The 26,621-nt window shown below is 35.1% G+C and overlaps 1 protein-coding gene across 6 annotated transcripts in view; it reads left to right on the forward strand.

The window, feature by feature from the left end:
- Positions 1 to 26,621, forward strand: part of G2E3 (G2/M-phase specific E3 ubiquitin protein ligase) — a 74,845-nt gene that overhangs the window by 34,979 nt on the left and 13,245 nt on the right. For 2 of the 6 annotated variants that reach the window (XM_059915657.1, XM_059915654.1), the window contains 10 exons: positions 3,544 to 3,641; positions 6,282 to 6,383; positions 9,021 to 9,145; positions 10,171 to 10,336; positions 18,895 to 19,001; positions 19,690 to 19,806; positions 22,714 to 22,838; positions 22,945 to 23,074; positions 24,011 to 24,318; positions 26,153 to 26,334. In XM_059915657.1, the coding sequence (XP_059771640.1) occupies positions 6,285 to 6,383; positions 9,021 to 9,145; positions 10,171 to 10,336; positions 18,895 to 19,001; positions 19,690 to 19,806; positions 22,714 to 22,838; positions 22,945 to 23,074; positions 24,011 to 24,318; positions 26,153 to 26,334 (1,359 nt within the window). In that variant the 5' untranslated portion in view covers positions 3,544 to 3,641; positions 6,282 to 6,284. Of the gene's footprint in view, positions 1 to 2,986; positions 3,082 to 3,543; positions 3,642 to 3,669; positions 3,821 to 6,281; positions 6,384 to 9,020; positions 9,146 to 10,170; positions 10,337 to 18,894; positions 19,002 to 19,689; positions 19,807 to 22,713; positions 22,839 to 22,944; positions 23,075 to 24,010; positions 24,319 to 26,152; positions 26,335 to 26,621 lie in introns of those variants that run through there. The other 4 variants (XM_059915658.1, XM_059915655.1, XM_059915660.1 and 1 more) reach the window with 4 other exon arrangements.

Genomic DNA, 26,621 nt, shown 5'->3' on the forward strand with positions numbered 1-26,621 from the left:
TTCAACACATAACATCCATTCTTGATTACATGTATTAGTTAAGGTAAATAAGATTAGCTGCTGTAATAGGTAAACCCTGAAGTTTTAATGGTTAATACAGTAAACATTTATTACTGGCCATGTTACAGTTCAATGTGGAGTGGCTAGGGGAGATTGGACAGGTAGGGAGTTTCTGCTCCATGCAGTCATTTAGATTCACGTTCATTTCATCTTGTATTGGTTTGCCGCCTTGAGATGCTCAGAGTCTTTGCAGCTACTGATTTTCTTATTGTTTTATTAGTATGGTATTAGAAATTTGCTGAACAGGTAAATATCATAAGATAGAAAGGATTGGTAATTATAGTACTAACATTCAGTGCTATCTGTGTGCCATACCCTTTTAATTATATTGCTGTATACTCTCTCATTTAATCCTCATTAAGGCATAGTTTGAGGTAGGTGCTATTGTTGTCCTTATTTTTAAGATGAGGAACTGGAACGATAAAGTGTTTATGTGACTTGTTCAAGGTTACACAGCAAGAGTGTGGAGCCCAGTCTTAACTCAGATCTCCCTGGCTCTACAATTTGCCTTTAAGAAATTTTTTTTATTATTGTGGTAAAATACATATAACATATCAATAGAATTCATCATTTTAACTATTTTGAAGGGTACGATTTGATGGCACTTCATACATTCACAGTGTTGTGCAACCGTTACCACTATCTAGTTCCAAAACATTATCTTTCCCCCAAAAGAAAACTCTATCCATTAGGCAGTCACTTCTCATTTCCCCTGTCCTCAACCCGTGGAGACTACCAGCCAGCTTTTTGTCTGTCTCTGTGGATTTACCTATTTTGGATAATGTATCTATTGTATAAATGGAATCATATAATATGTGACCTTTTGTGCTTGTATTCTTTGACTTAGCATAATGTTTCTAGGCTCATCCGTGTTGTAGCATGTATCAGTATTTCATTGCTTTTTATAGCTGAAAGATACTCCATTGTATGGATATGGTATATTTTGTTTACCCATTCATCCATCCATTGATGGAAATTTGATTTGTTTTCCTTTTTGGCTATTGTGAACAGTGCTAATGTGAACATTAGTGTACAAATATTTGAACATCTGTTTTTAATTCTTTGGTATTATATATACTCAGGAGTGGAATTGTTATATCACATGGTAACTGTGTTTAACTTTTTGAGGAACTGCTGACTATTTTCCAAAGTGGCTGTACCATTTCACATTTCAACTAGCAGTATATGAGGGTTCTGATTTCACCAGCTCCTTGCCAGCATTTGTTATTATCTGACATTTTTATTGTAGCCATCTTAGTGGGTGTGAAGTGGTATCTCATTGTGGGATTTACATTTCCCTGATGACTGATGATATTAAGCATCTTTTAATGTGCTTATTCGCTATTTTATATCTTCTTTGGAGAAATGTTTATTCAGATCCTTTGTCCCGTTTTAAAATTGAGTTGTGTGTTTATTGTTGGGTTGTAATACTTATATACTCTGGACATTAGACCCTTAAAAGGTATATGATTTCCAAGTATATTTAACCATTCTGTAGATTATCTTTTCACTTTGTTGATAGTGTTCTTTGATGCACGAAAATTTTAAACTTTGATGAAGTCCAATTTATCTATTATTTTTAATTTTTTTTTTTAAAGATTTATTTATTTATTTATTTATTTATTTATGGCTGTGTTGGGTCTTCGTTTCTGTGCTAGGGCTTTCTCCAGTTGTGGCAAGTGGGGGCCACTCTTCATCACGGTGCGCGGGCCTCTCACTATCGCGGCCTCTCTTGTTGCGGAGCACAGGCTCCAGATGCGCAGGCTCAGTAGTTGTGGCTCACGGGCCTAGTTGCTCCGTGGCATGTGGGATCCTCCCAGACCAGGGCTCGAACCCGTGTCCCCTGCATTAGCAGGCAGATTCCAACCACTGCGCCACCAGGGAAGCCCCAATTTATCTATTATTACTTTTGCTTTTGGTGTCACGTGATATCTGAAAAACCATTCCCAAACCACGGTTTTGAAGATTTACCCCTGCATTTTCTTCTAAGAAAGAGTTTTATAGTTTTGGCTCTTATGTTTAAGTCTTTGATCTATTTTGAATTAATTTTTGTATAAGGTATGAGATAGGGATTTAATTTATTATCTTGCATGTGGCTATCCAATTGTCCCAGCCCCATTTGTTAAAGAGTCTATTCTTTCCCCATGGAATGATCTTGGAATACTTGTTCAAAATTAATTGACCATAGATGTATGGTCATTCTGGATTCTTTTCCATTGATCTATATGTCTATCTGTATGTCATTACCACACTTGATTTCTGTAGCTTTGTTATAAGTTTTGAGTCTTCTCTCTTTGTCTAGCTAAAGGTTTGCCAGTTTTGTTGACCTTTTCAAAGAACCAACTTTGTTTATATTTATTCTATTGTTTTCCTATTCTCTATGTCATTTATCTCTGTTCTAATCTTTATTATTTCCTTTCTTCTGCTAGTTTTGGGTTTAGTTTGTTCTTTTTCTGGTTCTTTAAGGTTAAAATAAAGTCATTGATTTGGGATCTTTCCTTTTTCATATAGGCTTGTTATATGAGTCTACAAGCCTAAAGATCAGCCAGAGGTGAAAGCTTGGAGTTTCTAGGGTCATTTCTGAGCATGCATCCAGTCCTGGGCATGTGGTGTCCTTCTAGATTCCCTGGTATATTTGGGAGCTTTTCAAAGCCCTTATTTTCCTATGTATCTTCCTTTTCCAGACTCTTCTTTCCTAGCCTTTTTGGTCTGTGACCTGCTTACCCTGTCTGTTATCCTTTGCTTCAAGCTGCTGCCTCTAGTATATTTGTCTTAAATGTTTTTGACAGTCAGACTCCAGCCCTGAGAAAGTTCTGAGGCAGGTGGAACAAGGGCAGGCATCTGAGCCGGTCCCTTGGGGAGCCACCATACAGGTCAGAACACACAATCACATTTCTTTGACAAGGTCCATATTACCTCCTCTTAGACAATCCACACCAGGAACATGGGCCTAAGGAACAATACACATTGAACATGGGCCTAAGGCCATTGCCCAGCTGGAGAGTGGGGGATGGTTGGCAGGTAAGTTAAAATGCCACAAATCTCTCATCAAATTTTGGCAGCTTGTTTCTTTATTAAGCATTCTTTTGATTATTTTAAGTTTTTAAATCAGATTTCAGATTTTCTGAAAAGTTAATTCTGATGGTTTTGGCAGCATAACCAAATGCACAACCAGCATTTGGCAGGTTTTATTGCTTTAGAGAGATGGAGGAGTTTCAGAGTTTCCTAATCGGTTGTTTTCAATGAGTTGCCATTTTAACAACACACTGGGATTCATCATTAAAGATTAATGAAAAAAATGTAAAGTCACATTATTGTTTTAGAAGTACGTATTGGAAGTTTTACTTTACTGATAACAATATAAAGTGATTTGCTCTCTCAAAAAGAATTGAACACATCAATTGAGAGAAGCACCAATTCCATAGGGTTTTTTTTTGTTTTTGTTTAAAATATTTTTATATCTATTACTTTTTTCACTGTTAGCGTGTGTTTTCTGTCGAAAAAATGATGACTGTCCTATTAAATATGGAGAAAAGAAAACTAATGAGAAATGGAATCTCACTGTACATTACTATTGTTTGGTGAGTATAATTTTTAATTAAATCCTAGCAATCTGATATTCTTCTAAAGAAGAGAATTCGATCCTGATGGCTGGTTTCTGAGAAATGGATAAGTCATTTAACTTTTCTGGATCTCCTTTTGCTTATATGTAAAAATAAGATTTTTCATTTATCAAATTCTAAGATTCTGAAATTACTTGGTACGTAGAAATACCTGTCATCATTACCTGCTTATTTTTGTCTAACCCTTTAGGGCCTCAGTGGAAAAAAGGAGAAAATGGTTAGGTCTCTAAGGGAGTTGTTCATTTTACTACTTTGTTTTCATTGTTGCTAGTGATAAATCTCAGAAAAGACTTGTTTGAAGGCTTAAGAAGTAAAAGAAAAGTATTTTATTTCACAGAGAACCTGGAAAGAAAAGTTCTGACTAAAGGTAATAAATATTTGTGTAAAAGGAAATAGGTTAATTTATGTGTCACTCAGAAGAAAGAAAAATTGATGTCATATTGAGAATTAGTCTCTCATTTGTTCCGCATTCCCTCTACCAACTTCTCACCTCACTGAATCTGCCTTAAGATATTAGTGGCACCATGAGCACATGCAGCATTTCTTGGCTCTTGTATTAGTTATATATTGCTGCTTAACTAATTATCCTGAAATTTAGCAGCTTAAGCAACATTTATTATCTCAAATGGTTTCTTTTTTTTAATTAATTTTTATTTTTATAGTTGATTTACAATGTTGTGTTAGTTTCTGCTGTACAGCAAAGTGAATCAGTTATACATATACATATATTCACTCTTTTTTAGATTCTTTTCCCATATAGGTCATTACAGAGTATTGAGTAGAGTTCTCTGTGCTATGTGGTAGGTTCTTATTATCTATTTTATATATAGTAGTGTGTATGTGTCAATCCCAATCTCCCAATTTAGCCCTCCCTCCCCCCCACTTCCCCTTTGGTAACCATAAGTTTGTTTTCTACATCTGTGACTATTTCTGTTCTCAAATGGTTTCTGAAGGACGGGAATCTGGTATTGGCTGAGCTGGGTGGTTCTGACTCAGGGTCTCTCATGAGGATGCAATTGAGATGTCAGCTATGGTTCAGTCATCTGAAAGCTTGACTGGGCTGGAGTATCCATCTCCAGTGGCTCACTCACGTGGCTTTTGGCCTCAGTTCCTCCTAACTGTTGGCAGAAGGTCTCAGTTCCGTACTTCCTGGGCTATAGGGCTGCTCACAGCACGACATCTGCCTTCTCCCAGAGGAAGTGATAAAAGAGAGAGACAGAGGGATAGATATACACCAAGATGGAACCATATGACCTAGTTTTTACAGTTGCATACCACTGTTACTTTTGCTTTATTCTGTTAGAGGTGAGTCGTTAATTCTAGCCCACACTTAAGGGGAAGGAATTGGTTCCCACCACTTTAAGGAAGGAGTATCAACAAATTTGTGGACATATTTTTATACCCGCAACAGCATCCATGTTAAAACTCTTTAGATGCTTCCTTGAGAAATCATCTAACATAAATTCTTGGTGGTTCTCTAAAATTTGTAGACTGGTCTAGGAACCTACCTACTTTGTACCAAGATTTAAGGGACCATGAAGTTGACATTCCAAACGTATTTGTAAGTTAGAGCCTTATAGTTTGCATCACAAAAGAAAACCTTTTCATTTTTCTAAAGAGTGTATTTTACTTTTTATGTAGTAGAGTTAGGAGAACTATTTTATTAGTCAGTGGGTTATTTTTTCAGAATTCTTACGTAACATATATCACTTTTGGGTTTTTTTAAGGATATATTATACTGATTAAAATAAAACTCTGATCACACATCTGAAGTATGTTGGAGTTATTTAATATGCTTAAGTTGGTCATATCAAAATTTCCCTTATTTATTAATGAGTATATTAATCTTGAAACATACTGACCCTAGGCTCAACACTTATAAGATTCTATTTCATTGTGAACACGAAAGTATAGTAATGTTATAAATGGTAATGGAATGTTAGAGCTGAAAGAGACTTGGAAACAACCTAGTCTGTTGTTTTTATTTCTGTGTTTAATGTCAGAAACATTAAATTACTTGCCTAGGCTTTCAGAAAGTTGAACACAGAGCCTCGTTTGCAAAGTCAGGATTTCTTATTCACAGTCTCATGCTTTTTCTTGATTCATGTTCCTTTAACATATTTAAATTGAAGTTAAAACAGATTTTTCAAAATTCGTTTGCATTAACTACAATTCAGTAGATTCCCTATAAATATGCCTTTTATGATTCAGAATCCAGCGAGATTTCAAGTTAACCTGAAATATCACTGATAATTATCTCCATAGTATTCATTATTATTACATATACACCTTTAAGTATTTGCCACTTTTTTTTCCCCTAAAGCTTGATTATAAGTGTTTTTTGTTGTTTTTCTTCCTTTGTTTTTCTGTTATTTTCTGTAATACTTTTTAGAAACCAGTTTGGTTACATGAACTGTTAATATACAGTGTCTTCCAAATCAAAGAATGTGAGTAGCCTCTTACTTTGACCATGAAAAATAACTATTATAGGTAAGAGATACTTAAAATTTGAGTTGTTTTATGCCCATTTTTTATTGGAATATTATAGGTATATATTTTTTATTCCAAACTATTTTCTAATTGAGAATATATTCATAGCTGATGTCAAGTGGAATTTGGCAGAGGGGTAAAGAAGAAGAAGGAGTTTATGGTTTTCTAATAGAAGATATCAGGAAAGAAGTGACTAGGGCTTCGAAACTGGTAAGTAAATTATTTTACTCATTACACCTAATACCATAAATATTGTCAATACTAAGGAAGTCTATTCTATCACTTTCTTTACTAGAAATCTGTAAGATATTGTTTTTACGTTCCAATGCTTATTTTTGTCAAATACATTAAATCTTAGAAGAACATTTTGCTAAACCAACCCTGGATAAGATATGTGATGATACTGATTTCACTTCCTTATCTTCTTCCGACCTACCCATCATTTCATCCACTCTTACCATCAGAATTATGACCATACTTCCACTCAGCTGTTATTCAGACCTTCAATCCTGAGGCAACCCAACTATTCACTTTTCATTCTTATACCTCATTTGTTGGGTTGGAATGAAAGATTGACATGGAAATTACACAACTATACAGACTAATAATTTATGATCTCCACATCTCTTGTGGCTCTTCTGTGACATGGTGTTCTTGTGTTCCATGCCTTCTGTTCTCCAAGATAGATATTCTAAACCTTAACTCCTTACTCATTCAGTTATAATTTGTGAATCTTCTGTGTGATAGCTTACTATATTATGTGCAAGGAACAGACTATAGGTCTCCATGTGGCCTGAGTAGAAATAATGAGAGTTAAGAGAATGAGAAGATTGGAAGTACAGTGGCATCTGTTCAGAGAATGTGATAATGGAATTGATGATTTCCATGGTGGAGCAGTTTTGGGTGATGAGAGGATTCTTCGTTACACTGGAGTGGTGATGAAGTGCATTGACACATTTTAGTTGAGGAAGTCAAAGAAAGGTTGTCCCATCAGTGCAGAAGTCATTTAGAATGACAGCAAGAATTAAAATACAGAGAAAGGTGCCAAAGTCTGGAGGTGGAGAACTGACCAGGAAATTATTAGATGGCAGAGAGTAGATGTCATTAGGTTCAAAGGACCAGATCTTTTTAAGTCTGATAGAGTAGTGGCCTACAATCTGCAACACAGAACTAAAATAATGTTCTGCTTGTCCTCCTTCCTGCCTCTATCCATATCCCACTCCCACTCCTTGCCAAGTCTGGAAATTAAGGAGGATGGAAAAGTAAGCAGCTTCATTCAAGAGATTCTATAAGGGAAGCATGCAGAGACCTTTATTTTAGTTGAGACAAAGAAATGGAAGCAATTATTTTTAAAGATGTTGAAGATGCAGAGGAGTTAACAGTAAAATAGAGGTTCTAAGGCACAAGGGAAAACCTTGGGAAAAAGGTTAACAGTGGCATTTATCTAAGGGCCATGTGGGAGTATTAGTATCAAAATTTCTCAATCTTCTGGTGATAGTGAACTTGTCATGAAACATGGCCTCTAAGGGTCCCCTTGCAGTTTGGAAATGTTTTCTTAAGACATCTGTAACCTCTCTGAGTATACTGTGAACCTTTGAGAATATCTTGATACTGAAGAGGCGTCTCTATTTGTGACCTTATAGTAGAATTCCATACGTCAGTTTACAGGGAGAGCCTCAGGTTGGCAAAGTATACAACCTGGTGTTGCTTGACGGGTCAGCAGTATAATCCCTCCATCAGTGGCCATTATAATTGTCATCTCAAGGGTTCCAAGATATTTTAGGTACTGTTCTGTTTTTTACTAATGATTGATTCATCTAATAGTCTTTCTCTTTATATACCACCGTTATATTTAAGTTAGTGGCAGTGGTATTGTATTTGTTTGCTAGGGCTGCTGTAATAGATTACCACAGACTGGGTTGCTTGAAACAGAAATTTATTCTCTCACAATTCTGGAGACTGAAAGTTCCAAATCAAGATGTTAGAGGGATTGATTCTTTCTGGAAGCTCTGAGGGATAATCTGTTCCATGCTTCTCTTCGAACTTCTGATGCCTGCTTGGCAACCTTTGGCATTCCTTGGTTTGTGGCAGCATAACTCCAATCTCTGCTTCCATCTTCATGTGGCCTCCCCTTGTGTGTGTGTCTTAAATGTCCCTCTCCTTTTACTTATAAGGACACCAGCCTTTTGATTGAGGGACCGCTCTAAATCCAAGATGAACTCATCTTGAAATCTTTAGCTTTCAAGATACTTGTAAGCTAAAGATAGCTTTGTAGATACTTGTAAATCAAGTATCTACAAAGACCTTGTTTCCAAATAAGGTCACATTCAAAGGTACCAGGAATTAGGACTTGAACATATCTTTTGAGGGAATCACTACTTAACCTACTGTGGGTATCTAACACTTTTTCATTTGGTTAGGATAGAGTGATCCTAGCCAATATCTTACAGATTGGTTTTTAGTATTGTTTTGATGTTGTCCTTAATAAATATTTCCTAACTATGTGTTTTCTATTGAAATTTGAATGACACTTTCATGTATAACCATTATGTTTGCAAACCCTTCAGTTTAAAATATTTTAGCAGATAGGAAGGAAACAAAGCTTCTTGGGTTAGAGGTTTCCTTTACCAGAAATTGTTATGGGAGTGAATCTTTAGTCCCTTTAGATTGTTTCTGGGTAGAACAGTTTTTTTCAGGAAATTTCTTTAATATAATATCTTCACAGCTGTTGTATGATGAAAATAATTTTCAGACTCTCCACAAAGAATATACATTTATACCTCGGTCTTATCTATAGTACTCAAGTTTTGTACATGTTATAACTCCTATTCTTATACTTTCTTTTAGAAATGCTGTATTTGCAAGAAAACCGGTGCTTCAATTGGATGTGTCGCACCCCGATGTAAACGAAGTTATCATTTCCCATGCGGACTTCAGAGAGAATGTATTTTCCAGTTCACTGGCAATTTTGCGTGAGTTAATTAACTGTTGAATATGAAAGAAAATGTAAAAGAAAAATGGAAAATGGGTATGGATCTCCCAATTATATAATTCCTTTGTCAAATTTCTTTTCAAAGCTGCATTGAGGTTATATGTATACTTTAGATATGTGTGTGTGGGTGTGTGTACATATATATATATAATTTCTGTCCCCTTCCTTTATGATCATTTCTATTTGCAAAGTCTGGAGAATTGCAATATCTGTAATGGACTTAATGATTAATATTCACCTCTAGCTTTCAGCTCTAGAATATAATATGGAACTGTTAATATACTCATATTCAGTGAAAATTTCCACCTTACATAATTCTAGATTTCATGTCATTCTTTAGATTTAATAGTTTACTTTTCTTTCACAGGGACATATGTGTTTCTCATTGAGTAAAGTGAAGGCATGTAAATTTGGTGGAGTCCAAAAAATAAATATTATGCCCTGGGATGCCCCTAAAAATATTTGCTTCTTGACTTCAGCTCTAAGCATCAAGATTTTATGAATTTTGGTATTTGGTATCATGAGTGCTCTATTTCTTTTAGTCTTTGTGCTCTTGACCTATTTAATGTATTGTTATCTATGAAAATTGCAGTTTAGAAAATACAAATGGAAATACATTTAGTGGGTTAAGAATAAGTTATTATTTGCATTTTATTTGTTATATTATTAATATATTATTTTTAAGTTCCTTCCTTTGATTTTGTGCAAGGTTGAGTACAGTGGTGTGTATACTCTGTTGCTAACAGTATTACATAGGATTCTCAACATAATATTAGTTACTGAAATTCTGTGAAGTAAATCTCACCAGCAAAAGGTTCACATTTTGAAAATTCAGCTCTCCTTAGTTATAGCTTATGAGACTGATTTATAGTGCCGTTGTTCCAGTCTGTTGTAGGTTAATTACGAGAGAGACGAATGAATTTTCTCTTATAAATGTGAATTGTAAAGCTAGTCTAGTTGTGCTGTATAATTTATTAGATGTTTTAAAATAATATATGTTTTTAGGTCATTTTGTTGGAACCATCGACCTGTTCAGATAATTACATCTAATAATTATAGAGACTCCTTACCATGCACCATTTGCTTGGAATTTATTGAGCCTATTCCAACTTACAGCATATTACGAAGTCCTTGTTGTAAGAATGCTTGGTTCCATAGAGACTGTTTACAGGTAAGATGTTTTGTCAGCTTTTTCTGGTATAAAATTTGTTGCTTGCTGATTTGAATTTTAAATTAGAAAAAATTGATGTGTATTTTAGCTCTTACTACTTGTAACTTTTTAAAACAGCTTTATTGAATCAAATTTTACATATAAAATTCACCCTATTGAAGTGTACAATTAATGTTTTAATAAATACTTTAGATACTACCTTTTAATGTATATTTACACTTTTAAAATTTTGTTTTTACCCAAGGATTTTGTTGTATTTCACAATGAATAATACACAGATTTTAATTCCCAAGTTCATTTATATATTTAAGCTTAGAAAACCAAGATATGTGAAATAATTAACTGTAAACTAAGATAATTTAATGTTAAGAGGTCTGTTTTTTTAGCTGTAGTAAACACTTTATCATAACTTTTTGACAGTAAACTGATTACTGTCTAATGAATTGATATTAATATTAGTTCTTTGAGAGCCACCTTGTATGTCAAACCTGACGACAAGTTTTCAAGTAAATGAAATATCATAAAACGCACATTAAACAATTTAGTTTCTTCAATTCAGAAGATAATTTAAAATTTTAAAAAGATCCCAGTTATTAATAATGTCCAATATATAGTATAAATGTGTGAAAGTGCCAATTGATAGACAATTATAGTTGATAGAATGCCAAGTGACAAAGGGTTCACTTAAGTTTATACTGTTTTTTAAAGCTTGGCTTTTATTATTGTTCAGTAAAATGAAATGTTATTATTGATTACAAATTAACTACAAAAGTTCTTTTTTTTAAGTTAGGAGATGTAAATCCTCTTATATTTCAACAAAATCTTAAAAGTACTACCAGTAGTCAAAGTAGTAAAGCTTGATTACTTTCTGTTTTTTTGTATGAGCCTTGAACTCTTATTCTTAGTATTAGTTAGTTATTATTAGTTATCAGTTAAAAGTGGTAGGATGAAGCCTATTTTGTTGGGTAAATATTAGAAATCCTGTTCATTCTTACAAAGAAGTGTTTGTAAAGGGATCTAGAGAGTGCAGTTCATAAACATCATGAAGTGCTATCTTTACCTATTGAGGAAGAATTTCACATTATGTGAGAATCTTTAAAAGGTAATTTATCTTAATTCAGGGTTTGTATTTGAATGAATTGAATGTAATTGCTGCCAAATGTATCATCTTGTTAACTTTGTAATAATAGTATGTTATTTTTCAGGACAAATAAGATTTGCCTCATTATGCATTAATAATGAAACAGAGAGAGGTTCTCAAATTTGACCTAGTATTCATAGGACTTTTTGTGAACTCCAAAAATACCAAGTTTCTAATTCTGTCATTAAAAACTAGAAATAGTACTACTAACAAAAATGTAGGTCTACTTTATGCAGATATAAGGTCATGGCCCCATGGACACCTGTCTGTGATATAAATATTAACAAGCAAGCAATTATTACTTGGTTAGAGCACACCAGGACAGAGCTAATTCTTGAGTCATGTTCCTTAAAGGAACTCCAGTGGCTTTTCCACTCTGATACAAGTCTTAACTGAAATAGTAAATGGAGTCTACCCTGTTTAGGTAGGTATAATAATACCCAAAGAAATTTTTTTTTTAATCTCTGAACTCTATTAATATAAAAGAGTTGAAGGAAGAACAAACCTATGCAGTAGGATGAGAATTGTATGTGGTTAAGCAAATTTCATTTGTGACCACTACAAATGCTATATACATTGGGATTTTGTGAGGAGAGACTATAGATTAATAGCAAAGAAATTGATTTTTCACTCTGTATGCAGAGAATTGTCACTATTCTTGTTTAGTTTGGATGTCTCCATCATTGCTGTGGCCTTGTTGGTATCTTTCGTATGTCCTATGCTGTTTTTCTTTTCTCCGTGCTAGACACTTCCTTGTATCATATCCTATACTTAGTAAGATCTTGGTATCTGTGTACAATTGCTCAAAGATCCTTTAGGTTCAGCAGAGATTTCATTAACTTGTTGCTTCCCTCTCACATGTTATGTGTGTGCTACCTGCTAGTTGTTTGAACCTGGATTCCTCTTTGTCCACTTCTTTCTTCACCATCCACAAATCATTCTCCAAGTCTGTCAGGTCTGCTTAATATTTTTGGTGTATCCTTTTTTGTTGCTACCCTCTGCCTTAAACCCTTTGTGATTTCACTAAAGACACTTTTTTTTTTAAACTAGACTTTTGCCAGAGGCCACTAACTCCTGCATGCCTTATTCTCTGTCAATTCTTCACACTACTGACTTTGATTTACCTGTCTATTTTAATTACCTAGTTCAGTATGATCAGCATGTAATTTCTAAGTATATTATTATTAGTTCCCCAATCACATGTACTCTTTTGCCACTGAGACTTGATATATGCTATTCCCTCTCCTTGTATCGTCTTTTGTCCTATTTTCCTGGCAAACCCCTACTTCTTTCAAACTTAGCTTTGACCGTACCATCCCTGTGACATTTTTGTCAGGCTCTTACATAAACTTAAGTACTTCTTCCTTTCTCTTCTGTATATACTTTTTATTTTTTGTTTAGTTATTTTAAAATAAATTTATTTATTTATTTTTGGCTGTGTTGGGTCTTCGTTGCTGCGCACGGGCTTTCTCTGGTTGCAGTGAGCAGGGGCTACTCTTCGTTGCAGTGCGCGGGCTTCTCATTGCGATGGCTTCTCTTGTTGCAGAGCACGGGCTCTAGGCACGCAGGCTTCAGTAGTTGTGGCTCGTGGGCTCTAGAGCGCAGGCTCAGTAGTTGTGGCGCATGGGCTTAGTTGTTCTGCGGCATGTGGGATCTTCCCGGACCAGGTCTCGAACCCGTGTCCCCTGCATTGGCAGGTGGATTCTTAACCACTGCGCCACCAGGGAAGCCCTCTCTTCCATAGATACTTTTTTTTTTTTTTTTTTTTAAACATCTTTATTGAAGTATAATTGCCTTACAATAGTGTGTTAGCTTCTGCTTTATAACAAAGTGAATCAGTTATACATATACAATATGTTCCCATTTCTCTTCCCTCTTGCATCTCCCTCCCTCCCACCCTCCCCATCCCACCCCTCTAGGTGGTCACAAAGCACCGAGCTGATCTCCCTGTGCTATGCTGCTGCTTCCCACTAGCTATCTATTTTACATTTGGTAGTGTATATATGTCCATGACACTCTCTTACCCTGTCACATCTCACCCCACCCCCTCCCCATATCCTCAAGTCCATTCTCTAGTAGGTCTGTGTCTTTATTCCCGTCTTGCCACTAGGTTCTTCATGGCCTTTTTTTTTTTTTTTTTTTTCCTTAGATTCCGTATATATGTGTTAGCATACTGTATTTGTTTTTCTCTTTCTGACTTACTTCACTCTGTATGACAGACTCTAACTCCATCCACCTCATTACAAATACCTCCATTTCATTTCTTTTTATGGCTGAGTAATATTCCATTGTATATATGTGCCACATCTTCTTTATCCATTCATCTGTCGATGGACATTTAGGTTGCTTCCAGGTCCTGGCTATTGTAAATAGAGCTGCAATGAACATTGTGGTACATGACACTTTTTGACCTATGGTTTTCTCAGGGTATATGCCCAGTAGTGGGATTGCTGGGTCGTATGGTAGTTCTATTTGTAGTTTTTTAAGGAACCTCCATACTGTTCTCCATAGTGGCTGTATCAATTTACATTCCCACCAACAGTGCAAGAGTGTTCCCTTTCCTCCAAACCCTCTCCAGCATTTATTGTTTCTAGATTTTTTGATGATGGCCATTCTGACCGGTGTGAGATGATATCTCATTGTAGTTTTGATTTGCATTTCTCTAATGATTAATGATGTTGAGCATTCTTTCATGTGTCTGTAGGCCATCTGTATATCTTCTTTGGAGAAATGTCTATTTAGGTCTTCTGCCCATTTTTGGATTGGGTTGTTCGTTTTTTTGTTATTGAGCTGCATGAGCTGCTTGTAAATCTTGGAGATTAATCCTTTGTCAGTTGCTTCATTTGCAAATATTTTCTCCCATTCTAAGGGTTGTCTTTTGGTCTTGTTTATGGTTTCCTTTGCTGTGCAAAAGCTTTTAAGTTTCATTAGGTCCCATTTGTTTATTTGTGTTCTTATTTCCATTTCTCTGGGAGCTGGGTCAAAAAGAATCTTGCTGTGATGTATGTCATAGAGTGTTCTGCCTATGTTTTCCTCTAAGAGTTTGATAGTGTCTGGCCTTACACTTAGGTCTTTAATCCATTTTGAGTTTATTTTTGTGCATGGTGTCAGGGAGTGTTCTAATTTCATACTTTTACATGTACCTGTCCAATTTTCCCAGCACCACTTATTGAAGAGGCTGTCTTTTCTCCACTGTATATGCTTGCCTCCTTTATCAAAGATAAGGTGACCATATGAGTGTGGGTTTATCTCTGGGCTTTCTATCCTGTTCCATTGATCTATATTTCTGTTTTTGTGCCAGTACCAAACTGTCTTGATTACTGAAGCTTTGTAGTATAGTCTGAAGTCAGGGAGCCTGATTTCCCCAGCTCCATTTTTCGTTCTCAAGATTGCTTTGGCTATTCGGGGTCTTTTGTGTTTCCATACAAATTGTGAAATTTTTTGTTCTAGTTCTGTGAAAAATGCCAGTGGTAGTTTGATAGGGATTGCATTGAATCTGTAGATTGCTTTGGGTAGTAGAGTCATTTTCACAATGTTGATTCTTCCAATCCAGGAACATGGTATATCTCTCCATCTATTTGTATCATCTTTAAGTTCTTTCATCAGTGTCTTATAATTTTCTGCATACAGGTCTTTTGTCTCCTTAGGTAGGTTTATTCCTAGATATCTTATTCTTTTTGTTGCAATGGTAAACGGGAGTGTTTTCTTAATTTCACTTTCAGATTTTTCGTCATTAGTGTATAGAAATGCAAGCGATTTCTGTGCATTAATTTTGTATCCTGCTACTTTACCAAATTCATTGATTAGCTCTAGGAGTTTTCTGGTAGCCTCTTTAGGATTCTCTATGTATAGTATCATGTCATCTGCAAATAGTGACAGCTTTACTTCTTCTTTTCCGATTTGGATTCCTTTTATTTCTTTGTCTTCTCTGATTGCTGTGGCTAACACTTCCAAAACTATGTTGAATAATAGTGGTGAGAGTGGGCAACCTTGTCTTGTTCCTGATCTTAGTGGAAATGGTTTCAGTTTTTCACCATTGAGGACAATGTTGGCTGTGGGTTTGTCATATATGGCCTTTATTATGTTGAGGAAAGTTCCCTCTATGCCTACTTTCTGCAGGGCTTTTATCATAAATGGGTGTTGAATTTTGTCGAAAGCTTTCTCTGCATCTATTGAGATGATCATATGGTTTTTCTCCTTCAATTTGTTAATATGGTGTATCACATTGATTGATTTGCGTATATTGAAGAATCCTTGCATTCCTGGGATAAACCCCACTTGATCATGGTGTATGATCCTTTTAATGTGCTGTTGGATTCTGTTTGCGAGTATTTTGTTGAGGATTTTTGCATCTATGTTCATCAGTGATATTGGCCTGTGGTTTTCTTTCTTTGTGACATCTTTGTCTGGTTTTGGTATCAGGGTGATGGTGGCCTCGTAGAATGAGTTTGGGAGTGTTCCTCCCTCTGCAATATTTTGGAAGAGTTTGAGAAGGATAGGTGTTAGCTCTTCTCTAAATGTTTGATAGAATTCACCTGTGAAGCCATCTGGTCCTGGGCTTTTGTTTGTTGGAAGGTTTTTAATCACAGTTTCAATTTCAGTGCTTGTGATTGGTCTGTTCATATTTTCTATTTCTTCCTGGTTCAGTCTCGGCAGTTTGTGCATTTCTAAGAATCTGTCCATTTCTTCCAGGTTGTCCATTTTATTGGCATAGAGTTGCTTGTAGTAATCTCTCATGATCTTTTGTATTTCTGCAGTGTCAGTGGTTATTTCTCCTTTTTCATTTCTAATTCTATTGATCTGAGTCTTCTCCCTTTTTCTCTTGATGAGTCTGGCTAATGGTTTATCAATTTTGTTTATCTTCTCAAAGAACCAGCTTTTAGTTTCATTGATTTTTGCTATTGTTTCCTTCATTTCTTTTTCATTTATTTCTGACCTGATCTTTATAATTTCTTTCCTTCTGCTGGCTTTGGGGTTTTTTTGTTCTTCTTTCTCTAATTGCTTTAGGTGCAAGGTTAGGTTGTTTATTCGAGATGTTTCCTGTTTCTTGAGGTAGGCTTGTATTGCTATAAACTTCCCTCTTAGCACTGCTTTTGCTGCGTCCCATAGGTTTTGGGTCGTCGTATCTCCATTGTCATTTATTTCTAGGTATTTTTTGATTTCCCCTTTGATTTCTTCAGTAATCACTTCATTATTAAGTAATGTATTGTGTAGCCTCCATGTGTTTGTATTTTTTACAGATCTTTTCCTGTAATTGATATCTAGTCTCATAGCGTTGTGGTCGGAAAAGATACTTGATACGATTTCAATTTTCTTAAATTTACCAAGGTTTGATTTGTGACCCAAGATATGATCTATCCTGGAGAATGTTCCATGAGCACTTGAGAAAAATGTGTATTCTGTTGTTTTTGGGTGGAATGTCCTATAAATATCAATTAAGTCCATCTTGTTTAATGTATCATTTAAAGCTTGTGTTTCCTTATTTATTTTCATTTTGGATGATCTGTCCATTGGTGAAAGTGGGGTGTTAAAGTCCCCTACTATGATTGTGTTGCTGTCGATTTCCCCTTTTATGGCTGTTAGTACTTGCCTTATGTATTGAGGTGCTCCTATGTTGGGTGCATAAATATTTACAATTGTTATACCTTCCTCTTGGATCGATCCCTTGATCATTATATAGTGTCCTTCTTTGTCTCTTGTGATAGTCTTTATTTTAAAGTCTATTTTGTCTGATATGAGAATTGCTACTCCAGCTTTCTTTTGATTTCCATTTGCATGGAATATCTTTTTCCATTCCCTCACTTTCAGTCTGTATGTGTCTCTAGGTCTGAAGTGGGTCTCTTGTAGACAGCATATATATGGGTCTTGTTTTTGTATCCATTCAGCCAGTCTGTGTCTTTTGGTGGGAGCATTTAATCCATTTACATTCAAGGTAATTATCGATATGTATGTTCCTATTCCCATTTTCTTAAATGTTTTGGGTTTGTTATTGTAGGTGTTTTCCTTCTCTTGTGTTTCTTGCCTAGAGAAGTTCCTTTAGCATTTGTTGTAAAGCTGGTTTGGTAGTGCTGAACTCTCTCAGCTTTTGCTTGTCTGTAAAGGTTTTAATTTCTCCATCACATTTGAATGAGATCCTTGCTGGGTAGAGTAATCTTGGTTGTAGGTTCTTCTCCTTCATCACTTTAAGTATATCCTGCCACTCCCTTCTGGCTTGCAGAGTTTCTGCTGAAAGATCAGATGTTAACCTTATGGGGATTCCCTTGTGTGTTATTTGTTTTTTTTCCCTTGCTGCCTTTAATATGTTTTCCTTATATTTAATTTTTGACAGTTTGATTAATATGTGTCTTGGCGTGTTTCTCCTTGGGTTTCTCCTGTATGGGACTCTCTGTGCTTCCTGGACTTGATTAACTATTTCCTTTCATAGATACTTTTTAAAAAATACTTTTAGGACTTCCCTGGTGGCGCAGTGGTTAAGAATCCACCTGCCAATGCAGGGGACACGGGTTCGAGACCTGGTCCGGGAAGATCCCACATGCCGCAGAACAACTAAGCTCATGTGCCACAACTACTCAAGCCTGCACGCCTAGGGCCCATGCTCCGCAACAAGAGAAGCCACCGCAATGAGAAGCCCGTGCACCGCAACAAAGAGTAGCCCCCACTCGCTGCAACTAGAGAAAGCCCGCGTGCAGCAGCAAAGACCCAATGCAGCCATAAATAAATAAATAAATGCATAAAAAAACTAATAATACTTTTATAGTATATGCCTACTCACAAGAATTCCTTGAAACAGGATCTAAGTCATTTTATGTTTCTATTTTTGGTACTAGCATAGTGTTTGGCGCCTATATAGTAGGGATTAAATATTTATTAAATGAGTGTGTGCTACTAGCTTTTTAAACTGGTGATTGGCTACTCTTTCTCTCTTTCTGCTGCTTCTGTATTTTTATTTGCTGAAGCAGTGAGAATAGGTTTTATGCTTCTCCCCCTTAGGAAGAAAACTTACAGAGATTGAGTTAAAAACAGAACTAATGATGCTTTATATGTAACATTTATTTAAACGTCCTTCCTAGATGAAGTAACTGAAGATGTTTACTGTTTTATTCACAGAGAGTGATGGACAACACAATATTTGGGAACAGAAATGACATTAGATACAAAGGGTTGAGAAACACATATGGGTGATAGATGTAAAGAACAGTCAATTCATTAGCTTCCTTTTTTTTCCCATTGGGAGAAATATCCCCAAATTTTAGCAGTGGGGTAACTTAGTTTATCAAAGTTTATGAACCACAAACATAAAAAATAAGTTTCCATAATATATATGTGAAAAGTAGCACACACGTTCTATTAGCTATATAATTCATAACCTGATAACCTGTTAAATTATTAATCATATATTTTCTATTTTCCACTATAGGTTCAAGCAATAAATGCAGGAGTGTTTTTCTTTAGGTGCACAATATGCAATAATAGTGATATATTTCAGGAAGAGATGTTGAGAATGGGAATTCATATTCCTGAAAAGTGAGTAACATTTAGCCTTTTGATGAAAAGAGGTTTTAAATATAGGATTTAATAACAATGGAAATAATCATTTATGTCTGATTAATGACTCATGGACAAGCAGCCATTTCAAATAGGGAAATGTAAAACCATCCCCGCCACCTTTCCTCCTCCCCAGATTGCTAGTTCTTGAGAACCAGGTACTGTGACTTAAACGTCTCATTAGTTGTTTATAGTCTCTTAATAATTGTACACCTCACTTGTGTACAATATTGATTGATTGATTGATACACAAGTATAATAGGCTTCAAAATGGTATGTATAAATTATTTGAGAGAATCAAGATGTGGTTTAAAATGTATAAGAAGAATTTTCTTAATACTTAAAGGTGAGGAATCCAGAAATATGGTACTAAACTTGAAATTCAAAAAATTGGAAGTAAAATATTAGGAAAAATGTAAGTTTCAGAAAATTTCTACTTAATTTTTCATTTAGCATTTGAAATTCACTGTGAGACTAATTAACTGTAGGATAAAATGACACTAAGGGATTTATATCTTGAAGTGAATGATTAATCCTAAAAAGAACAAGTTTTATCCTTGTTCCTAAGTTTTTATTTTTAGAAGAGTTTTTATTTTTAGATTCATTATCAGTCCTTTTATGTAACATTTTAGGCCAAAGTATATCTTATATCTTGCTTCATTTACAGAGATGCATCTTGGGAATTAGAGGAAAATGCTTATCAAGAGCTTCTGCAGCACTATGAGCATTGTGATGTCCGAAGATGTCGTTGCAAAGAAGGGCGAGACTATAACGTGCCTGACAGGTATATGGGGAAGTTCAGTTGTGCTTAGTGTCCTTTTTTAAACCTTCAGCTTGAGAAAGTAGGTTTTCTAGTTACTGAAATGTACTTTTGCTCTTAGGATATTTGAAATTTTAACTTGAGATGAGGTATATTTATTAAGTGTATATTTGCATCTGTTTACAGAGAAATTATTGCAGTTGGCATAACTGTAACTTTTGTGGTGTGTTTTCATGAGGCTCTGTTTTCTAGAGCTCTACTGTGGTAGCCAGTAACCACAGGTGGCTGTTGAGCACTTTAAATGTGGCTATTCCAAATTGAGAGGTGTCGTAAGTGTAAAATACACACCAAAGACTAATGTGTGTCTGAGTTTACTAGGACTGCCATAACAAAATACCACAAACCGGGTGGCTTAAACAACAGAAATTTTTCTTCTCAGAATCCTAGAGGCTAGACATCCAAGATAAAGACATTGGCAGGTTTGATTTCTTTTGAAGCCTCTCTCCTTGGCTTGCACATGGCTCCCTTCCAGCTGTGTCCTTCTGTCTGTGCCTTAATCTTTTTTTCTTATTAGGATACCAGTCATATTGGATTAGGACCCACGCATATGGCCTCATTTTATCTTAATTATCCCTTTAAAGGCCCTATCTCCAACTACAGTCACATTATGAAGTACTGGGTGTTAGGTCTTCAACATATGAATTCTGGGCGTGACAGAATTCAGCCCGTAACAGTAAGAAAAAAAGACCTTAAAATATCTTGTTAATAATTTTTTAAATTGATTACATGCCAAACAAAATGACTATGTTTTGGAAATACTCAAATTTATTTCACCTGTTTCTTTTACCTTTTTAAATCTGGTTACTAGGAAAGTTTAAATTACATATATGATTTACATTATATTTCTATTGGAAGACACTGTTCTAGAGGTTAAGAAACTAGATTAATCTATCAGTGTTTGTTTTGGATCACTATAAAAAGGATTTGGCATTTGAAATTTATTGATTACTCTTTTGTAGTATCCGTAGACATTGGCTATAATGTTAACAATCGTTTTTTGCCTTCTCTGTACACTATACTGTGTGGGGTATTAGAAATCAAGAGTATCTTTATTTTTTAAGATGCAGGATAAAAAGTAACAAATCTAATTTTGTTGAAATTTTTATAGGAAATTTTGATAAATTTTTATCCCTGTTATATAGTCTTAATGAATATGACAAACTGAAACTTAAAGTGCAGAGCAGAATATTGGGAGCCTTATCTCTTATGGAAAGTGATTTGGCTAGGTGAGGTACTACTTATTTTGGAAGACTCAGCTGAAGTCTTGTAAGCTTTGGAAAGTTTCCCCTAAGAAACTCTTACTATTCCTGATTCCCTGTTCTGGGCTGGGTTTTCCCTTCATTGTGCTTGTTACAATAGAGTTGACATTGTTTAAATTTGTCTTTGCCATTAGACTAAAGATTCATTAAGGGTGGAGGTCTCATTGAAGATGTCAAGTAATGTGTATTCTTGCCTAAGTTACTTGATCTGGTGACCCTGATTATTCATCTGTAAACACTAATAATACCCTGCTCAAGGGTTGTGCTGAGGTAGAGATGAGATTAATGTATATAAATGTGCTTTGTAGACAGTAAAGCACTTTAGAGTTCTAAGAAGCAATATATTCATTAATAATGATATTTTCTAAATTCATTTTAGGCTATTTTGATTAACTAATATACATATTTCTTGTATACCTCTGGTCACCTAATCATTTGCTACCAAACTCCCTTTTCTTTCTGGCAGCTACTTTGCCTTTTCTCCTAGGACACGGAGTCCTGCTATCTGAATGCTTTCTTTGCAGTCTCACTCCCTCTCATCCTAGTGATAGGAAGGTAATTTTGCTGAAAGGCAGCATGGTGGAGTGGTTAGGAGCATGGGTCTGAAGCCAGGTAAACTGGATTGGAAGCCTCACTCTGAGACTTACTAGCAGTGTGAACTTGTTTGGGCAAGCAATTTACCCCTCTATGCTTTGGTTTCCTCTTCTTCAAAATGGAGGTAACCTTCTGAAATTTTCCAACCTTCTGAAATTTTTCCAACCTTCTGAAACTTTACATGTAAAGAGTGAGAACTGGGCCTGGTGTATAAGCACTCGTTAGCTGTCATCTTTCTTTCTCTTCATCATCAGTTGGCAGAACTGTCTGGGGAAGAGAGGGAGACACATAGAGGACATACCCCTACACACCCATACCCACACAGAGGGAGATTCACCCACACCTTCCAGAGGTGAAGTTATGCAACTAAGTCTCCTATCACCCACATATCCACACACTCAGGGAGTATATCCATTTCTGTACAGACGGATGTATTCATAACCAAACAAAGAGGAGGCTGCACGCTATAACCCACACCCGTACAGAAAATGTGAATGCTGACTGGCACGTGTCACACAACACAGTGAGGAAACATTGGGAGTGGGGGATTGAGGGGAAAAGATGAGAGAGAATATGAATGCGGGTCAGGTAGTAAGTCTGGATCCTGTTGAGCTGCACAGTACTTGGGGTGTCTGAGCAAGCTTGTTACAGGAAATAATTCCTCACCTTGAATGGGAAAGATAGTATTTTAGGTAAGATAATGTACTTACTGAATGCTTCTTCCATTTCAGACATACTTTGGGTATATGTGCATGTACATGCTGATATTTAGTGTAGGTATTTTAAGATAGAGAATATTTAAAGAAGGAAGTTACCAACATAATAAATGAAATGGGGAAAAAAACTACTTTAGGAAAAAGTAATGCAGTATCAAAGCAAATAATTTATTTTCCTTCCTTGGGTAAAAGGGTTGGTTGTGTGTGTGAGGTGGCCAGTGAGGTGTGCAGTGGTGCTGATGGTCGGAATTAGACTAAGTTAATACCACATGTAAATAATCTGCTTCTCTTTATGTCCCCAGCAAATGGGAAATAAAGCGCTGTCAGTGTTGTGGTTCTCGCGGAACACATTTAGCCTGTTCCTCACTACAATCATGGGAACAAAATTGGGAATGTTTGGAATGTAGAGGTATTCTTTACAATTCAGGTAATATTTTGTCATTTTGAATAAAGATGTTTTTATTTAAATGCATATTATTAAAAAGTTTCTACCTATATTCCTATTATACTAACATTGGGTTTTAAATCTGTAGGTGATTTCCAAAAAGCCAAAAAACACACATTACCCAACACTAATGTGGGAATAACTGATTGTTTGTTGGAGGAATCCTCACCTAAATTACCCAGACAGTCTCCTGGAGCCCAGCGTAAAGATCTGCTGAGGTGTGTATTTTGAATTGGAGAAAAATATAAAACTCTTGTTTTGAGAAAATTATAACAGGAAGTAGCTATATACACTTAGAGTATTAGCTGTTCTCAGAGTAGTTTGGAAGGGTATTTTTCAAACTGCAGTCCCTAATCTGATGTAGAAGGATGATCCATGGACATTGCCCCTAACAGGATTATTTTGAGTACATTAATTCCAATTACAGATGGAGAAACTGAGGCAGGGAACAATTGAGTTAGCCCAGATAATTGTCTGGAGGTCTTGTTAGGACACTGGTTGCCTGGCCTCATGCTCAGAGGTTCTGATTCTGTGTATCTGCTGTGGGGCTTAAGAAGCTGCATTTCTGACAAGCTTCCAGGCGCAGCAGCTGCTGCTGTCGCTGGTCTGGGGCCACGCTTTGAGAATTAATAGTATAAACTGAAAAGTACTATTTAAAGGAGTGTGAGTTCTGTTTAAAATATGTGACCTCTTAAAAATATAGTTCTCTCATACAGTAAGCAGAGATTACATTTGCTCTAGTTTTAAAGGATCTGGTGAAAATGAAATAAGATGCAGTTAAAAGCAGAAACTAACACACCATTGTAAAGCAATTATACTCCAATAAAGATGTTAGGAAAAAAAAAAAAAAGATGCAGTTAAGCAAGTATGTCCAGAGAGCTAAGAGTTTGAACTTTTGACTCTTATACCTAAATCCAGTGAATTGTATAACGTTAGGTGATTTTAATTTGGTAGAAGATTGGATAGAGGGAATCAAGAATTTAGAACTAAGGTTATCAAATAACTTTTTGGTTCCACTGGCGGCCATTGTTTGCTTTTGGGTGGGAGTTGGGGAAGAACTTCTTTCTATTCTTTTTTTATTTGGCTGTGTAACTGCTGTGACACGTAAAGTACTTTAGAGTACTTACCTCTATGTTTAAATTCATGTTTTATAGGCAAGGCAGCAAATTTAGAAGAGATATTTCGACTCTAATAATAGAGCTAGGATTCCAAATTAAAAAAAAAACTAAAAGATTATTTATCAACAAAGCCAATATCTGGAATAGTGCCTTAGATGGATTCAGAAATCAAAACTTTAATCCTTCATATACAATTGAAATAGCATATGTTAATGAAAATGATCATTTTGGAAAAGAGCAGCCTGGATCAAAGCAAGAATTCCTAAGTCTCTTAATGCAGCAACTTGAGAACTCACCATTGTTTGAAGGGTCCTTGTCAAAGAACTTGTCTCTCAATTCTCAAGGTAACTATTTTCTTTATTATTGTACATACTGAATACACCATGTGTTAAGAAAGAGATAGCAGGTTAGAATCGATACTCAATACCTGTGGTCAAAATGTATAATCACTTTGTTACTAAAATAATGATAGAATCACAGAAAAGGGGGGAAGTGATGTTTTTTAAAATAAATTTTATAGTGAAACATTTTTTATTTTAGAATATCCTTAATTTCTTTATGACAATATCCTCCTTAAAGTGATTCCATAATTAAGTATAACTTCTTAAAAATGTACTTTATTTTAATTTTAATTCATTTGAATAGAGTGGCCAAATGGGATGAATGAGTTTTTGAGCTCTTCTTGTTCATATATTTGAAATTTGCAGTTGGCATGTTTCTTCACAACCTAGGATTTGTATAACATATTTTTTGGTTCACATATAACAGATTTTTAGCATACTTTTGCTTTCAAGAGTTTTTTTTTATTATTTAACAGAATTATGTATATGGTACTTTTCTGTCTTTACTTCTGGTAAGGAATTAATGTGGTTAAAACAGGCATCTCAAAACACTGGTTAATTCTAGCATTCTTTTTTTAGGAGCTTTTATAACTGCTTTTGCTGTAATAGGAATTTGAGAGAGAGTGAGAAGACATATCATCCCATTTGACTTCCTTCTATGTTTTCTTTAGAACTTCCTCACCATTGCCTGAAGTATCATTGAAATAATTGAGAAACTACCAAGGATCATTAGTACTATGTATAGTACACACAGTTTAATTCTATACTCCCTTAAAAAAAAAACAAAAACGCTCCAAGTAATCAGTATGTTAACTCATGGCAGTTTTGGTACAGTGGAGAGAGTACATGGAATTTAAGTCACAAAATCTGAGTTCAGTTTGTACACATCTACTTCAGTAGCTTTATTTCCCTAGATTAATTGCATAACCTCTCTGGATCTCAGTTTCTTCATCTGTAAGATGTGACTACTAATATGTAGTATATAAGGTTATTGTTGAGGAGATTTTATTATTATTTCAGGTATTGTTAATGTTACTTATTAATAAATTACTTTGAATTTTTAGAAAAAATAAAGGAAAATTTACATGATATCTTTTGACTTATCAAAGTAGCTAAAACATTTTAAATGACACATTGAAAAATATTGTGATGATACGGTAAGATAGCATATAGTGTTGAGAGTTAATTTGTATCATTTTGTATATCAACAACCTTAAAATTGTTCATATCCTTTGAACCACTAATACCGTATGTAGGAATCTATCCTAATATTTGAAGATATATAAACAAGAATGTGTAAATAGATGTTGAATGTAACATTGTGTCTCATGTAGTTGAAACTGGGCTAGCCAGTAATAAGGGGATGGTTTACATTGCAGCACATCTGTAAATTAGTTTGAATGCATTCATTAACTGTATATTTGAATAATTTCAAGTATATTTTAAAAATTTACAATACGGTAAGTGGAAAAAGACAGAAGCCAAACTATTTATGTATATATTTATATGCACATGAGACATATTATAAATACACCAAAGTGTGTACACTGGTTATTATGGTGGTAGGATTATAGGTGATTTTATAAAAAGATTTTCTGTATTTACATATTTTTCTACAATAGATTATTACTTTGAATTCAGAAAAAAAATTTGTAAAATTGTATATTTTAGTTGAAATTTATATTTTATACATTATTATACCTTCTATGAATTAGGTTATTTTACATTTGTCTAATGCTTGGATTTTTTAATTTTTAATTTATTATACATGTATTAATTACATATGATGGTTATATAATAATGAAGTGTATTTGATATATTTTATCTGTATTTACAGCTCTGAAAGAGAATCTTTACTATGAAGCTGGCAAAATGCTTGCCATTTCTTTGGTTCATGGTGGTCCTTCACCTGGTTTCTTTTCTAAAACCTTGTTTAACTGCCTTGTTTATGGACCAGAAAGTACCCAACCAATTTTAGACGACGTCTCAGACTTTGATGTGGCACAGATTATAATCAGGGTAAGAAATGTACCTGTCTGTTCAGATGTAGACTATGTTCTAGGTGTATTTGAATATAAATGATGGATCTGCAATAGAATAATACTCTTTGTGGAGTAGTTAAGAGGTGTCAATATTTTTGTTTACCAACAAAGTTAACAACCATTTAAGAGACAGATGTAAAGGGCAGGCAGCTAGAGATCAAAGTGCCGTGTTTAATGTTGATAAAATCAATTGGATAATGTGACTTAGATCTGTGGTCAGAATGGCTTGCTAACACTCCTCAGAACTAGATGGATTTATCTGCC

Source organism: Balaenoptera ricei, chromosome 2 (assembly GCF_028023285.1).
Source record: "Balaenoptera ricei isolate mBalRic1 chromosome 2, mBalRic1.hap2, whole genome shotgun sequence".
Taxonomy (NCBI): domain Eukaryota; kingdom Metazoa; phylum Chordata; class Mammalia; order Artiodactyla; family Balaenopteridae; genus Balaenoptera; species Balaenoptera ricei.